Source organism: Eleutherodactylus coqui, chromosome 13 (genome assembly GCF_035609145.1).
Source record: "Eleutherodactylus coqui strain aEleCoq1 chromosome 13, aEleCoq1.hap1, whole genome shotgun sequence".
Taxonomy (NCBI): Eukaryota; Metazoa; Chordata; class Amphibia; order Anura; family Eleutherodactylidae; genus Eleutherodactylus; species Eleutherodactylus coqui.
In genome coordinates this window covers 90,637,198-90,653,236 of record NC_089849.1, presented here as the reverse complement: position 1 = coordinate 90,653,236, position 16,039 = coordinate 90,637,198, and the positions used below count along the sequence as shown (strand labels likewise).

At 44.9% G+C, this 16,039-nt stretch overlaps 1 protein-coding gene across 2 annotated transcripts in view; it reads left to right on the top strand.

Moving 5' to 3' along the window:
- The window catches only part of LOC136587505 (bMERB domain-containing protein 1-like), a 32,250-nt gene extending 16,480 nt beyond the window's left edge, over positions 1 to 15,770 (top strand). Inside the window, exons 3-6 of one of the 2 annotated variants that reach the window (XM_066586112.1) lie at positions 5,082 to 5,155; positions 6,221 to 6,335; positions 12,224 to 12,297; positions 14,238 to 15,770. In XM_066586112.1, coding sequence (XP_066442209.1) covers positions 5,082 to 5,155; positions 6,221 to 6,335; positions 12,224 to 12,297; positions 14,238 to 14,296 — 322 coding nt within the window. In that variant the 3' untranslated portion in view covers positions 14,297 to 15,770. Of the gene's footprint in view, positions 1 to 5,081; positions 5,156 to 6,220; positions 6,336 to 12,223; positions 12,298 to 14,230 lie in introns of both variants that reach the window. The other variant, XM_066586111.1, reaches the window with a different exon arrangement.
- Positions 15,771 to 16,039: the final 269 nt, after the last annotated feature.

Here is a 16,039-nt window from a genome sequence, read left to right as displayed (position 1 = left end):
GTGCGAGTTCTGTCCTTACGGAAACTTGCCCGGGTGAATACACCTTAAGGGGAAGGAGCGTTGGCAAGTGTTTCCCGCTGTTTTTAATGGCAAGCCTCGCATCGCAATGTGTTTTCCTGTCTCATTAGAAACAGTGGGTGATGCATTCTGGGGAACGCAAAAAGATAGGACATGCCATGAATTTTTTCCCGCAAACAGAATGGGGTGCATATTTGTACAAGATTTGTGCGTCCCGTAACATGCAAATCGAGAGCGATTTTCTTGGCCGTGTGAAAGCTGCCTTAACCCTTTCAGTCCGCTGTCTGACATCTAAAGACATTATGATTTAAGGCTGTACAGCTCCGATGTTGGTAGACGTCCATCAGGGTTCTCTTACTGTATATTGCCAGCCTCTCTGCTGTCGGAGCTTATCCAACGTGTCACCTCATGCAGTACTGGCTTTAGCCAGCAGATAGCGCTGTTGTTTAAGAGGAGAAAAAGAGTAAGCCCCCTGGGAAAACCAGGATACAAATTGGATTGGAAAGGGTTAATGCAGACTTTGGTGCGAAATTGTTAGCAGAATTAAACCATTTTCTATTCTGCATAAAAATTCAAATGGAGGCGTGTGGATTTTGGTGTGCCTTTTTTTTGTGTGGTGCCGTGCGTATTGCGGCCAATTTCACTTATGTGAAAGCACTTTAAGAGGATATAGAGTGCCATTCCACAACTTCTGGCTCTTCAGCCATTGAGAAACTACAGCTAGGATACTTTGTGCACCATTACCCAATAACGTAAAAACGCGCCACACCCAAGTCTCAGCGCAGATCCATCCACTCCGCCAGATACGCACAGCACAATGTCTGAAAGAATAGACTTTCTCAGGTCTTTAAAGGGAGTCTGTCAGCTTGAACACACTGTCCACACTGCCGGCATCATGGTATAGAGCCAGAGGAGCCGAGCGGACTGATATATAGTTTTATGGGGAAGGATTCAGTAGAACTTGTACTTTATTCATTTATATCTCTGCTCATTCTGAGCTGAAGAGTCCAGTGGGCGGAGCTATCAGTGGTTGACAGCTAATTGGGTGTAACTGTACATGGGTAGCTGTCAATCACTGATATGACCACCCATTGGACTGTTCAGCTCCGAGCGGGCAGAGGTTTAACTCCTAATGACACAGGGCGTACAGAAACGTCATGGAGGTTCGGGGTTTGTATGGAGTGGGATCGGGTGCCGATACTGCGCCATACAATGCGGGTTAAAGCTGATCGCGTCTGTGAAGCCTGTAAACAAGTTCATGAAGTGCCGTTCGATTGCCATGGCAGCCTGGAGCCTTCTGAATAGTTAATAAATTTTAAAAAAACTATTTTTTATAGCTGCAAGTCCAATCTATCAAAAAAACACAATATTTATCGGTGAATGCTGTCCAGGGAAAAGACAAAAATTGCACTTTTTTAGTTACCACATCTCGAATAAAAATGGTAATAAAAAGCGATAAAAATGTTTTTTGTACTCCATAATGGTGCCAAAAGAATCTACATGACGTCCCACAAAGAAACAAGCCCTCACACAACTATGTCGACGGGAAAAATTAAAACGTTATGGCGGTCAGGAGATGACGGCAGCAAATAATTTAATTTTTTTCCAAAGATATTTTATTTTTTAAAAGTACTACAGCAAAAAAAAAAACCAACTATCAATTTTGTACCATCGTAATCATACTGACCCGTAGGATACACACAGGATCCCTCATTCACAATATCTTATGTCACAGCTCACCTCCTCCCCCTCCTTGCACAAGGACCTTTGCACAAATCCTAGCATATGTACACAACACTTTCCTATAGAAGTGAATGAGTTCCTACACTTCATTGTGTCTAAGACCCCTGAGGATGCTGTGCAGATAGGGAAGTGCCTGGCTATTCTTAGGCTTTTTTAAGTATACATAGGGGCAGGGAAAATAGAAAATTACCAGGAATTAAAAATAATATGTTTTACATAAAAACTTGCTTTAAACAATATATCCTTTTCTGATGACACATTTCCTTTAAAGCCTATTAGACAGTACGGCACAGACTAATCACTCTGATTTAATCATGCACATAATCCACATTTATTTAATCAGTACTGTAATCCACACCTGTTACATCAAGAGAACGCTGAAACCTCATGCATGACAAAGGGGTGTGGCTCTTTGAAATGTCATGTGACAGAATTACTAAGAGAGGGAGGCTTCAGCTTTCAATTGCTGTGAAGACCCCCATACATATTGGTAGACAGCTACATCCACCGATTTTGGTGTGACTAGACAACTGTTGAATGTGTATGGGAGCAAGAGATGAGTTAACTTGTCAGAATGTTTGTTCGGGGTGTGGTGGTTCTGCGCTTAGCACTATTGTCTTGCATCACTGGGGTCCAACACTTTGAAAAAACCCCATGCAGATGTGCTTGGTCATATTTGAACCTCGGGCTCCAACCCTGTAAGGCAACACTGCTAACCATTGAACCACTATGCTTCTTCTTTCTTACTCCTCCCTACTCCAGAGAAGTAGAAACACAGCAAAATAAGCTTGGTGGCTCAGTTGTTAGCACTGTTGCCTTGCTGCACTGGGGTCCTAGATTCAAATTAGACTAAGACATCTGCATTGACTTTGTTCTCACTTTGTTTGATTTTATTTTCCACCTCTGGAAAATGTAGAATAAGTATGGTGGCTCAGTTTTTGTCAATGCTGCCTTGGGCCTCCTGCAGTGACCACCGTGGGTCACCTCCTCCGCCATCTCCTCCCCTCTGCTATGTGCTGGCTGCTGCCCAGCCGGCACCTGCGCAGAGCTGGCACGTCAACTGTGACGTTTCTGTGCGGGTCTCTGCGAGGCTTCCACAGAAATAGGACATGCCGCGATTTGTTTACTGTGCGAATTGTCACGAGGTAAAATCGTGGCTGTCTGCATAGGGATAATGCAATCCCATGGCAGCGGGCACGGGTGGAAATTCTGCGGGAAATCCTGCCATGGAATTCCACCCGTGTGCAGGAGGCCTTGCAGCTGGACTTGCAGCTTCAAATTTCACTAAGAACAACATCTACATGGAGTTTGCATGTTCTCGCTGTGTTTCTTCTTTTTTATTATGCTTATTATTCTCCTCCTGCAGAGTAAGAAGCAGTATGGCGGCTCAGTGGTTAGCAGTCTTGCCTTGCAGTGCTAGAGTTCTAGGCTGAAATCTGATAAAGGACAACATGTACATGGAGTTTTTCAAAGATGTTGTCCTCGGTCAGATATGGACTGAGGACCCCAGCGTTGCAAGGCGTAGTGCTAACCATGGAGCTGCATTGAAGGACCACCACCACCTTCTTCTTCTAGGGCTGTTAGACTGTGTTCTGTACTAGTTTTAGTGGCTTTTATGAACTTCCGGTTTGGCCTAAATGACCTGCCTGAGGTACGAGTGATCACCAAACTTTTAGCAAAGTTCAGCTCAAAACAGTGTTTTATTGACTCCGTTTGCTGAACACTAATGGGGGCATCTTGACTTTTCTCCAATAAATGATGTCAATGGAAAGAAGGTTCATGCACATTCAATTTCAATGCTGAATCCTTCTGTCCCCTCTGGAGAAAAGCTGCCACTATAGGAAGTGAGGAAGCACTGTGCTGTGTTGCTCATGTGCAGTTTAGAGTGCTGGTAGCTCCTGTCTGTCTGCTTCAGCAGGCTTTCCCTGGCAGAGGGAGGTTGGTGCTATTAAGTTGTAGGACCTGCGAGCTGTGGGCAGAGCTACAGAGAACACAGTGATAACGCTGAGGACAGATAATGATGTCACCTGCAGTCCTATGTAACACCACAGAGAACACAGTGATAACGCTGGGGACAGATAATGATGTCACCTGCAGTCCTATGTAACACCACAGAGAACACAGTGATAACGCTGGGGACAGATAATGATGTCACCTGCAGTCCTGTGTAACACCACAGAGAACACAGTGATAATGCTGACGACAGATGATGTATTGTAGTACAGCAGACGTCACCTGCAGTCCTATGTAACAGGACAGAGAATACAGTAATAACACTGAGGACAGATGATGATGTCACCTGCAGTCCTATGTAACATCACAGAGAACACCGCGATAACGCTGAGGACAGATGATTTACTGTAGTACAGCAGATGGCACCTGCAGTCCTATGTAACAGCACAGAGAACACAGTGATAACGCTGAGGACAGATGATGTAGTAGATGTGACCTGCAGTCCTATGTAACACCACAGATAACACACAGTAACATGTTCAATAACATGTTAAATGTTCATTTATTCTTTATAGTACCGATTTATATTCATTTAGTATTGTTATTGTTTTTGGTATTAAAGACCATATTTATTCTCCATTAAATGTTGTTTGGTGTTTTTTTGGGGAATGTGTAGAACAGATTAAAGGAGATGTCCCGCGCCGAAACGGGTTTTTTTTTTTTTTTTAACCCCCCCCCCCGTTCGGTGCGAGACAACCCCGATGCAGGGGTTAAAAAAACCACCCGCACAGCGCTTACCTGAATCCCGGCGGTCCGGCGTCTTCATACTCACCTGCTGAAGATGGCCGCCGGCATCTTCTACCTTCGTGGACCGCAGCTCTTCTGTGCGGTCCACTGCCGATTCCAGCCTCCTGATTGGCTGGAATCGGCACGTGACGGGGCGGAGCTACACGGAGCCGCTCTCTGGCACGAGCGGCTCCATAGAAGACTGCTGAAGACCCGGACTGCGCAAGCGCGGCTAATTTGGCCATCGGAGGCCAAAAATTAGTCGGCTCCATGGAGACGAGGACGCCAGCAACGGAGCAGGTAAGTATAAAACTTTTTATAACTTCTGTATGGCTCATAATTAATGCACAATGTACATTACAAAGTGCATTATTATGGCCATACAGAAGTGTATAGACCCACTTGCTGCCTCGGGACATCTCCTTTAATTGGATTTACATTGATTCCTATGGAAATAATTACCTCTAGTAGCAACGATTTCAGGTAAAACCATTTGCTTTCGGATGGATTACCAACGTTAGTAAAGGTTTTACTGTAATTAATTTTAACTCTTCTGTGTTTTTTGGTGGGTGTTTTTATAGGATGGATGATTTTCAATTGTGTCAAGAAATTACGCGACTCAAGAAAGATCTTCAGATACTGGTCTCCAAACCCGGTAATGCCAGTTATGTCAATAATATAGTATTTGCCCGAATGGCCATGTGTCGTCGTCACTAAAAGTTTCAGTAGACTTCAACTGTTATTTTGTGTGGTTATATCTGTTGCTGGGAAAGCTGGCTCACACCCACCATGGGTTACCACCACCAAGCTTTTCCAGACTCCTGGATGGCAAATGTTTCTAGTCGAGCAGTGAAACAAAAGAGCAGGAGTAGGCAGATTTAAAGCGGTATTTCCATTTCATGGCTGAGATGAGAAAGTTTTGTCTGTTTCTCAACCATTTCGCCGGGTGTTATGGAAACAGCCGAGGCAGCAGCTATTTTCCTAACAACCGGCGAGGTGGTTGGGAGACCACCACTGTGAAACGCTGAGATGGGTCAACCCATTTAATCAGCAAAAAATGCAGCATTCCTTCTTGCAATGCATATAAAAAAAATCCTTCAGAAAGACTTAGGCCCCTTTTACACGGGTCAATGAATCCTTCAGATTCCTACATTCAGCGGGAATCTAAACGATTATTGCCAGACTGAACAACTAACGAGAGTTTGTTTGCTTCTCATTCGTTCTCCTGTGCTTTCATTCCTGGAGGAGACAAACATTCTAGCAGCAGAGACATAGCCGCGGCCTAGCCCCGGCAGGAGCATCAGCTCGTCTCTCCTGCGCGCCACTCCTTTTCTGACGCCACACACCACACTACTCTACATTCTCACTAACTAACTCCTCCCTTATTCTACTCAAACCACCAATCACAACACACTGACGGAACAAACAAACTCACTTAAAGACAAACAGACTTACAAATAATGAAGGGACCCTACTCTGGGTCACTACACTACGTGCATCACCTGATCTACATAGTGCTATTGGTTTAATTTTTCGCATGTGAACCAAGCAGATTTGCCATTCGTGAATCTTGGAAAGCTGGGTGACCACCCCAGGAAGAGCTGCAGGAGGCTTCCACATAATCTTTCCTAGAGAAAAAAGCACTAAGGAAATAGAAGAGTTGTACATCATAATATTTCTCCTGCTGCATAAGTAAGATTTTTAATTTTTTTTACTTTAGATAAGGAGAAAACCCCAAAAGATCATCAGAAAGAAGAGGAGCTCTTGCAACGTATCCATAAACTGGTGGAGACCCGGGATTTCCTAGTAGATGACGTTGAGTTTGAGAGGTTACGGTAAGTACTGTCCTTCTATCCTGAACCCGTTTTTTTTCTTTAAGGAGAACCTTAGACCTGCCTAAAGCCCAATAACCTAACTTACGGTGCTGTTAGGGCCGGTGATAGGGAGCCGGGTGAGGCATTTTTCATATTCACCCACTTCCTGGTTCCTGAGGTGCTACCGCTGAAATCCGCATGCTGGTCAAAAATTTGACTCTTCTCAGAGTCTTGTGCTCTTCTCTACAAGTCTATGGGAGAGCACGAGCATGGGGCTCTGAAAAGAGTCAGACTTTTGGCCAGCATGCAGATTTTACAGGTGGACATCGCACCAGAGGGTGAGTAAATACAGCACCCACCTCCCTGTCACCTGGCCTAATGGCACCAAACATAGTTTATGGCGCTCTAGGCAGGTGACAGGTTCCCTTTAATGCCTAGGTATGCCATCATGGTCCATATTAATATAGGCACAAGATAATACATGACTTATACCAGCTATACAAACATGAATTAAATGAAATACAGCTGGATACAGAGAGGACTCTGCTTACAAAGGCAATTGAAGGAGACAGTGTTGCACTGGGATGTCTTAGGCCCACTGTAAGGGGGGTGAGCAGTGCCCCTGCACCCTTTTTATAGTAATTAGTGGCTTAGCGGTTCGGGAGTAATGGGGTTAAATCCTTACCCCTCTGCTCCAGCACCCAGCCTGGGAGAGAGAGCAGGGAGAGCGGAACTTGGCCAAGAGCCAGGACAGCAAGGCACATCAAGGTCCCATGACCGGGAAAGGAGAGTGGAGGAGTGGTGCTGTGAATCCCAGTTTAAGGCCCTGATCTCCCTGCCAGACCAGCAGCAGGGAAGGGGTTAATAGAGGCACTTTAGGTTCTATATTTGTGAAGCCTAGTGTGAGGCTGCTGAAAGGAGGTTTCTGCCCCCTCTATAATGCAGGTGCTGATATGGCCAGCACGTCATCACCCAGAATGGTCCATTGGAAGACTGGTTCCACCTCCCTTTTTGGATTAACTAGAAGGCTAAGGATAGTGCCCTGTATATAAGGGTAGGGAGAAGCAGCCCCTGAGGGAGTCTGCAGCAGATATGATACCAGTGCAGCAGTGTGTGATGCTTGACAGTACGCAGGGGAGGGCCCCAGGATTGTGTAGGAGGGCAACAGCGGCAGCAGTCATCCAGGCGCAGAAAGTTGTGACATAGTGGCAGCTGCTATTCTTTGTAAGTGACCCAGGCAGTGCTGGCCGCAAGCTGGGGAGCTGCATAGACAGTGCACAAAAGGCCCTGATGACTAGGGACAAAGGTAAAGGACCACAAGGCCCTGATGACCAGGAGAAAACAAAAGTGGACTGAGCCACTGTGTTACAGTCTCAGTATGGAGGGACGGTTGGATCAGGATGGTGTGGGCCAGTGGGGGACGCTCCACTCACCATAAGGGCACGTAAGTGAGGCTCGGCCTGTATAACAGTGTGCTCACTGGGGCTTTGTGTGGACCAGCAGGCCTGCTATTAAGACAGAGAGAAGTATGCTAACAGTTATTTGGTTATTGTGTGTGGTAAATTGTATTGATTGTTTAGATTGTTTATCTTATCTTCCGTGTGATGTGTTTAAGAGTGCAGTGAGTTCCTAATGTTGTAGATATAGTGGGGAGGTGTTCATAGCAAGAGAGAGACCTGTGCTAATGTGAATGCTTATAGGTGTAACTTCAATGACGTTGCAATGAGCTAAAGTTAGCAGGGGTAATCCGAGGGGTTGCTTCCGATTCTAGCTTCGTCGTGGGGGTTGTTACTCTGCTTGGAAATGAAGGCCTGTGCAACTAATGGCTCACAAAAACATGGTTGAAGACTACCGTAAAGAAGTCTTTTGTGACGCCAGTGCCTTTGAGTAGGATGTAACAGAACAAAATAACAAGTAAGTAGTCAGAGCATTGTTTGAACTGGAGGCACATGGTTTACTTAACACTTGTAACGTTGCTTTACAATACATAGTACGACAGTCTTAGGTAACAACAATTCCGGCAAGTTTTCCATAACAGTAACCAATAAACATTGGTTGGTTAACTTCTCCTTTCCAGAGACGCGGTTGCCGTCAGTCTCCGTTATCTGATGGCTAATCATGGAGGAGCATTCTCCGGAATAGAGGGGGAAAACTGTACAGTCTCTCCCCATTTCCTCAACCCTCTTGCCACTGACCTAGCGGGTATGCCATACATTCACTCATGCTAGGCTTGTCCTTCACCTCGCATATCAAGAGTCTGCCCTGACTTAAAATCTGTAGTTAAGCTGCAGAGTTCACAGTATTCTCTGCCCACTCTCTGTCTACTCCTGTTCCTGCTCTTGGTCACCGGAGGGGCCGCATCCCATACCCAGGTGGGGCGGATTTGAGATTAGCCCAGGCGGCATCATCAGAGCCTAAGCCTCCTCCACACGTCTTACTCCTCCGACTATATCTCGCCTCACTGTGTCTCTTTCTTTTCCCTTCTAACCCCATCCCTAACCTCAACACTCACTACCCACCCAACACCAAGCAGGTTAGGATGACAGGGGTACAGACACACTGAAGTTTGGTAACACAGACACTTGACATTGACCTCTTGGAACCCCGAGCAGGTCAATACACATAGCACCATAACCAACAACAATACAGACATACACAAATAGACACATGTAGACCATACACATGAGGAAGCCACATAAGTGCTGTAGGCACCCTAACTCTGGGCCACTACAACGTCATGCATCTCGGTGTAGAGACGCGGCCCCCACTAGGTGAAAACAGGTCTCAGCTACAAGAAGAAGAGTTGCTAACGGCCTACGACTGACTGAAGTCATCAGGTGACTTGCTGCTATTGGAAAGACTTGTTTATATGACTGGAATGCCATGTGATGTTTCCAGTATAATATTCTAATGCAAACAGCAAACGTCACTTTCTGTTATGTAACTCCTGTCCTCCTACGGAGCGATGAGAAGCAATCCATTTATTTAAGTTTAAGTAATGTTCAGTTATTGCAAAAGATGTGTGCAGCCTGCAAAGATGTGGATTCCAAAGTTGGCATTCACAGCATATTCTGTGAAGGGTGAGATCATACATAATGGCCACAATATGGCAAAAAAGTATGGTAACATGCAGTTCTATGCAAAGCGACACCCTTTTGAAATTGACTTACAATGACAATGCTATTTTCTAAGTGAACAGCTGTTTTACCGGCAAAAACCATTTGGACATTCACAATCGGCTTGAGAATTGCCAATTTGTGGTAAAACTGAATGTCCATGTGGGTTCCATATGACCTTATCTGTAAGAAGGTTCCTGGAGGAACACAATCTGCTTGGGAAAGTAGCCTGCTGCCTGTCCTTTCCATCCCATAGAGTTGTTTCTGTCTTGATGGCCCTCTCTGTACCCTTGGGCTTGGCCATTCCATCAGGATGTTTCTGTCCCGGTGGCCCTCTCCATACCCTTGGGCCTGGCCTTTCCATCAGGCTGTTTCTGTCGCGGTGGTCCTCTCTGTACCCTGCTGCCTGGCCTTTCCGACAGGCTGTTTCTGTCGCGGTGGTCCTCTCTGTACCCTGCTGCCTGGCCTTTCTGACAGGCTGTTTCTGTCGCGGTGGTCCTCTCTGTACCTTGCTTCTGGCCTTTCCGACAGGCTGTTTCTGTCATCATGGCCCTCTCCGTAGCCTGCTGCCTGGCCTTTCTGACAGGCTGTTTCTGTCCCAGTGGCCCTCTCAGTTCCCTGCTGCCTGGCCTTTCTGACAGGCAGTTTCTGTCACGGTTGTCCTCTCCGTTCCCTGCTGCCTGACCTTTCCGACAGGCTGTTTCTGTTGCGGTGGTCCTCTCCTTTCCCTGCTACCTGGCTCTTGCTTTGGACTAGTGGCCCTCTCAGCTATGTGAGCTGGGGATATATACTTACCGAGCTTCAGGACTCATGCAGTAGCAAGAAATTATTGCTGATAGGGGCCCCTATAGCATCGTCAAGAAGGCAGGGCCCAGGGTGGCAGGATAGTCATCTCAGCTAGTCTGGACATCTATATAAATAGATGAACTGGCCAGTGTAATATATGGATACATATCCTGGCTGAGATGTTGCCCATCTGTATGTAATGTAGTGAGTGTATTGTGCCGTGCGCCACTCATGAAGTAAGTGAAGGGCTCAGGTTCTACCGGGAAATTCACCTGCTCCTCTGTGGGACAGTCCAAGCCTGGAAAGAGGCAACAGCTGAGGTTAAAGATGCTCATATGATGATGTAATGGTAGTAGGGCTATTATAAGCTTTTTTTGAAGAGGTAGTGGAATGTTTGATAATTTCAGGTAGTGAAGTCCAGAGTATACGTGATGCATAGGAGAAATCTTAGAGATAATTGTGTGAAGCGCAGACTAGAGGAGAGCAGAGAAGGAGGTCATGTGTGGAGGTAATTATATACCAGGATATACCAGCATCATCCATATCACTATATACAAGAAGATGTATAAATTATACTAGCTGTACATATACGGGTTGATTAAAAAATCAGGACCACCAGGAATATCTTCTGAATGAAAAGAGATAACAAGTTGGAAATTTTGTTAAACACTTGGATGAGTGGGAGGAAGGCTTTTTCCACTACAGTGTTTCCCTGTCTTATATTAATTTTTGCCCTAAAAGAGGCACAGGGTCTTATTTTTAGGGATGTCTTATACTTGCCTAACAGGCGCCACCCGGGTCCCTCCCACTGGTCTCCGAAGCTTTGGCGCTCTTCCTTCAGTCCTCAGCAGCCAAACAATGGCTCTGATTGGTTCTCAGCTAACTACTGCAGTTCTCGAAGAACCAATGCCAGCCACCGCATCGAGCGCTGCATTGATTGGCTCAGCCGAAGCCCTTGAGAACTAATCAGAGCCAACGCCTCCTGGAGGCGGGGTTTACGAACTGTGTTACAGGGAAGCAATGTTCTGTCGGTAGCTGAGGACTGAAGCAAGACAGCCGAAGCTCCAGAGACCAGTGGGAAGGACCTGGACGGCGCAAGTGGCACCCATGCAAACTGCAGCTGCAATAGAAAATGTGTGAAGATGACCCTGACAGACACTTCCTCTGTTCTTGATTGAAAGCCACCATACAGTAGTGCCATTTTGTTACCTCAGCCATCTAACTGTTCTGTCAGGGAAATTTCTGCGTACAGCACCAATCAGGCCCACCCCAATGCCCCGCTGCCAGCGGTAAAGAAGAGACACCACACACGGAGGTCTGGTATAGTTCCTCACATGGGGACATGACTGCGCCCTTTATTACAGATTACATGGGATCTTATACCCTTTGGTCTCATAACTAGGAATGGGTGATGGGCTCATTGGCTCAAATTCACCGCATAACCATATATGTAAAGTCCGGATGTCCGGCCTGAGACAGTGAAAGTTATATACGTAGTTGAACAGTCGTTATCTAGATACGGCGCTTCTGGGAAAACAGCCAAGCACACGGCCTTCGCGTCCGGCTCTGTATCATCTCTGAATTTCTGGACACGTCTCTCTCTTAGCCTTGCAAACTTTTGGAATATCTGATGTAAGGCGACATATAAGTTTTTCTCATTTTAACTTTGAATAGAACTTGCATACAGGTATAAATGCATAAAAAAACATATGGCAATATATACATATACCCTCACAGTTCTACAAAGTTTCCTTCTTGTATCTCTTAGTGTTTAGAAGATATTTCAGGTAGCCCTGACTTTTAACTCACCTTCTATAATTATATACCAGACGATGCCCAGGTTATACCAGCATGGTCTATGTAACTGTATACAAGATGATGTATAACCTATACATAATGTACACCTTAGAAGATACCAGAATGGTCCATATCACTTCATACAAGATACCTGTATTCATGCCAGCTGTACCTACAGTATATAATAATGTGTGTCTTCTCTTTTCTTAGGGAACGTGAGGAGGACAAAGAAATGGCTGAATTTCTACAAAATAAACTCTCTAAAAGTTATCTGAAGAAAGCAGGTGAATTTCTTTTTATTGACGAGCAAGATTTCAAAATGAAAGATAGGAGCGTGGGGTTTTTTGCCATTTTGGCCAGTAATTTTAAAACATGGGAGGAATAACATACACAATGCATTTGGAAAGTCTTTAGACATTTTCACTTTTTTACTTTCTGTTATATTGTGGCCTTATGCAAATGAAAACAAAAAAAAAAGTTTTCCCCATCATTCTGCACTCAATACCCCATAATGACAAAGTGACGACAGAATGTTAGAAATCTTTGTAATTTTTTTATAAATTAAAACCTACCATTTCACATTGACATAATTATTTATACCCTGTACTCAGTACTTAGGTGAAGCCCCTTTATTCCAGCCTCCAGTCTTCTTGGGCATGATGCCACAAAGTTTGCACACCTGGATTAGGGGATGTTCTGCCATTCTTCTCTGCAGATCCTCTCAAGCTCAGGCAGGTTGGATGGGGGCCGTCTGTGGACAACCATTTCTAGGTCTCTCCAGAGATGTTCCATTGGGTTCAACTCAGGACTCTGGTTGGGCCACTCAAGGACATTCACAGAGTTGTCCCTAAACCCTCCTGTGTTGTCTTGGTTCTCTGCTTAGGGTCGTTGTCTTGTTGGAAGGTGAACCTTCTGCCCGGTCTGAGGTCTCTCGCTCTCTGGATCAGGTTCTCATTAAGAATATCAATGTACTTTGCTCCATTCAGCTTTTTGTCCACCCTGACCGGTCTCCCTGTAACAGCCGCTGAAAAACACCCCCACATCCTAATACTGCCACCAGGCTTCACTGTAGGGATGGCATTGGGCTGGTGATGAGCAGTTTCTGGTTTCCCTAAGACATAACTCTTAGGCCACTCTCACACATACGGTTTTTAAAGCTTTTACCGTGGTAATCATAGTTTAACACTGCCATTGATTTCAGTGGGGCTTTGCGGACATGCGATCGAAATAGCAGCATTTTGCCGACGGCATGTGTAAGAGTAGCCTTAGAATTGAGGCCAAAAAGTTCAGTCTTGGTTTCATCAGACTATAAAATCTTGTTTCTCACAGTCTGAGTGTCCTTTAGGTGTTTTTGGTAAACTCCAAGCAGCCTTCCATGTTTCTTACTGAGGGAAGTCTTATTTCTGGCCACTCTGTAATGAAGCCCAGAATGGTGGAGACTGCAGTGATAGTTGACCTTCTGGAAGTTTTTCCCATCTGCACACAGGAGCTTTGGAGCTCAGCCAGAGTGACCACTGGGTTATTGGTCACCTCTCTTACCAAGACCCCTCTCCTGATGACTTAGTTTGGTGGGTTGGCAGCTCTAGGAAGAGTCCTGGTTGTTTAAAACTTCCACCATGTAAAAATTATGGAGGCTGCTGGGCTTTTGGGAATTTTCAGTACAGAAGAAAATGTTTTTGTAGCCTTCTCCAGCTCTGTGCCTCCACACAATCCTGTCTATGAGCGTTACAGGCATTTATTTCCTCCTCATACCTTGGTTTTGGCTCTGATATGCATTGTGAGCTGGGAGATCTTATACAAATAGGGGGTGTCTTCTAAAATGATGTCCAATCAGCTGAATTTACCACAGGTGACTCCAACCAAGGTGCGGAAACATCTCAAAAGCGATCAAGAAAAATGGGAGGGCCCAGAGCTAAATTTCAAATGTCAAACCTAAGGATGTGAAAACTTATGTCAATGCATAAGGCTACTTTTTCCTTTTTTTTTTAACTTACAAGGATTTCTAACATTCTCTTGTCACTTTCTCATTATTGGGTATTAAGTGCAGAATGTTGGAGAAAAAGTTGATTTTTTTTTTTTTTTAATTTGCACAAGACCACAACATAACAAAATGTAAAAAAAAATAAAAGGGTCTAAAGACTTTCCAAATGCAGTGTACATTGCTTGGGATATATTATTTCTGACCACCATGTTTGTACATTTACAATCATCCTTTAGTCCGCAGGAAGGAGAAGGCGTCTAGAGTCACCTCTCGCTCCCAGCAAACCTCCAATCCGTACGTAACAAAAACAGGATTAATGCTTCTAAAAGAGTGCTGTGGATTCACCTGCTCCATCATGTAACCTTCAACATCTCATTCAAGCTGCAGCTTTCAAGATGGCCGCCTATGAGAGCTTTTTCCTGACTGGCCAAGGCACATTTACAGTCCTCTCACTACCAGCAGCCATATTTTTGCCTTTTTGTATATGTATCTATCTACTAAAAATGTTTTACAGAGAAGAAGGTGCACAGTATTGCGGGTGATTTTGAACTGAAAAGACCTCCATCAGCTATGTAGATATTATATATGTGTCTAAAAATGGTTTTCATCAAATACTCAGTTCTGGAACAGGCTCTAAAGTATCATGCCATATATATGCCCCTCCTTCATAATCCCTTTCAGTCATTCAAAACAGCCCAAACTGGTCACGTGATACATTTCCATGCAGCCCTGACTCCTTGGGGGTCTTGTTTCTAAGGAGTCAGGGAGGCGGAGTGTTCCCTGAACCAATATGGCTGTGATCCTTGACCCCTTGGCACTGTATTCTACTCTGCATCACTGTGTAGGACAGTTCTGTGTATTAGAACAGACTGCTTTGTGCTTCTCTCGTTCTGTACTTTATAATATACAGTAAGATAGTATTAAGTACCAGTATCTCATCATTTATAATATGTATGTACAAATCTGAAATATGTAAATACGCATGTGCATGTATATACTGATTAGCCATAACATTAGAATCACTGACAAGTGAAGTAAGTAACATTATCTCGTGACCGCAGTACCTTTCTGAGGAGTTGGATGTAATAGGCAGCAAGTGGTCAGTTCTCAAAAGTTGAGGTGCAGGAAGCAGAAAAAATGGACAAGCATAAGCATATGACTGACTTTGACAATGTCCAAATTGTGACGGCTAGTCAACTGAGTCAGAGCCTCTCCAAATTGGCAGGTCTTATGAGGTCTTGCAGCAGTTAGTACCTACCAAAAGTGGTCCAAGAAAGCACCAAGGTCAACAGAGCCCAAGGCTCACTGATAAGTGGGATGAGCAAAGGCTCGCCCGTTTGTGCTACAGTAGCTCTTCTGCCAGATTGGACCAAATTTCTGAAAAGGTTACTGATAGAAAGCTCTCAGATTCCACAGTGCATTGCAGGTTGCTGTGTGTTGACCTACATAAACCCATATCAGTCAGCATGCCCATGCTGAACCTTGCCTTCAACTACAACTGTTTATAGTGCACTCTACAGGACAGCATCACAACTTGACCATGGAGCAATGGAAGAAGGTGGCCTGGTGTGATGAATCATGTGTTCTTTTTCATCACATGAACGGCCACTTCCATGTGTGTCACTTACCTGGGAGGAGATGACAGCAGGATGCACTATAGGAAGAAGACCAGCTGGTGGAGGCACTGTGATGCTCTGGGCAACATTCTGATGGGAAAACTTGGGTTTTGAATTCATGTTACGTGTAAATGAAGATATAAACAGTCACATCTGTCAATTGTAACGTGTATCTTTTATTATGGATACTGCTGAATGGAATTGTGTAGTCTACTATGTTACGTCGTCCGCTTTATTTAGCAACCGGTTGATGTATACCAACTAGACAGGGGCAAATGGATGCTCTTTTGGCTTTCATCAGGTTGCAGGGTTCAGATCATGCATCCCGCAATGCCAATTATCTGGACACAGAAATATCTATGCATGGCTGCTCATATGTCAGGGTGAAGAGGAGTGGCACATAGCTGGGAAACCGGAACAGCTAAGTAG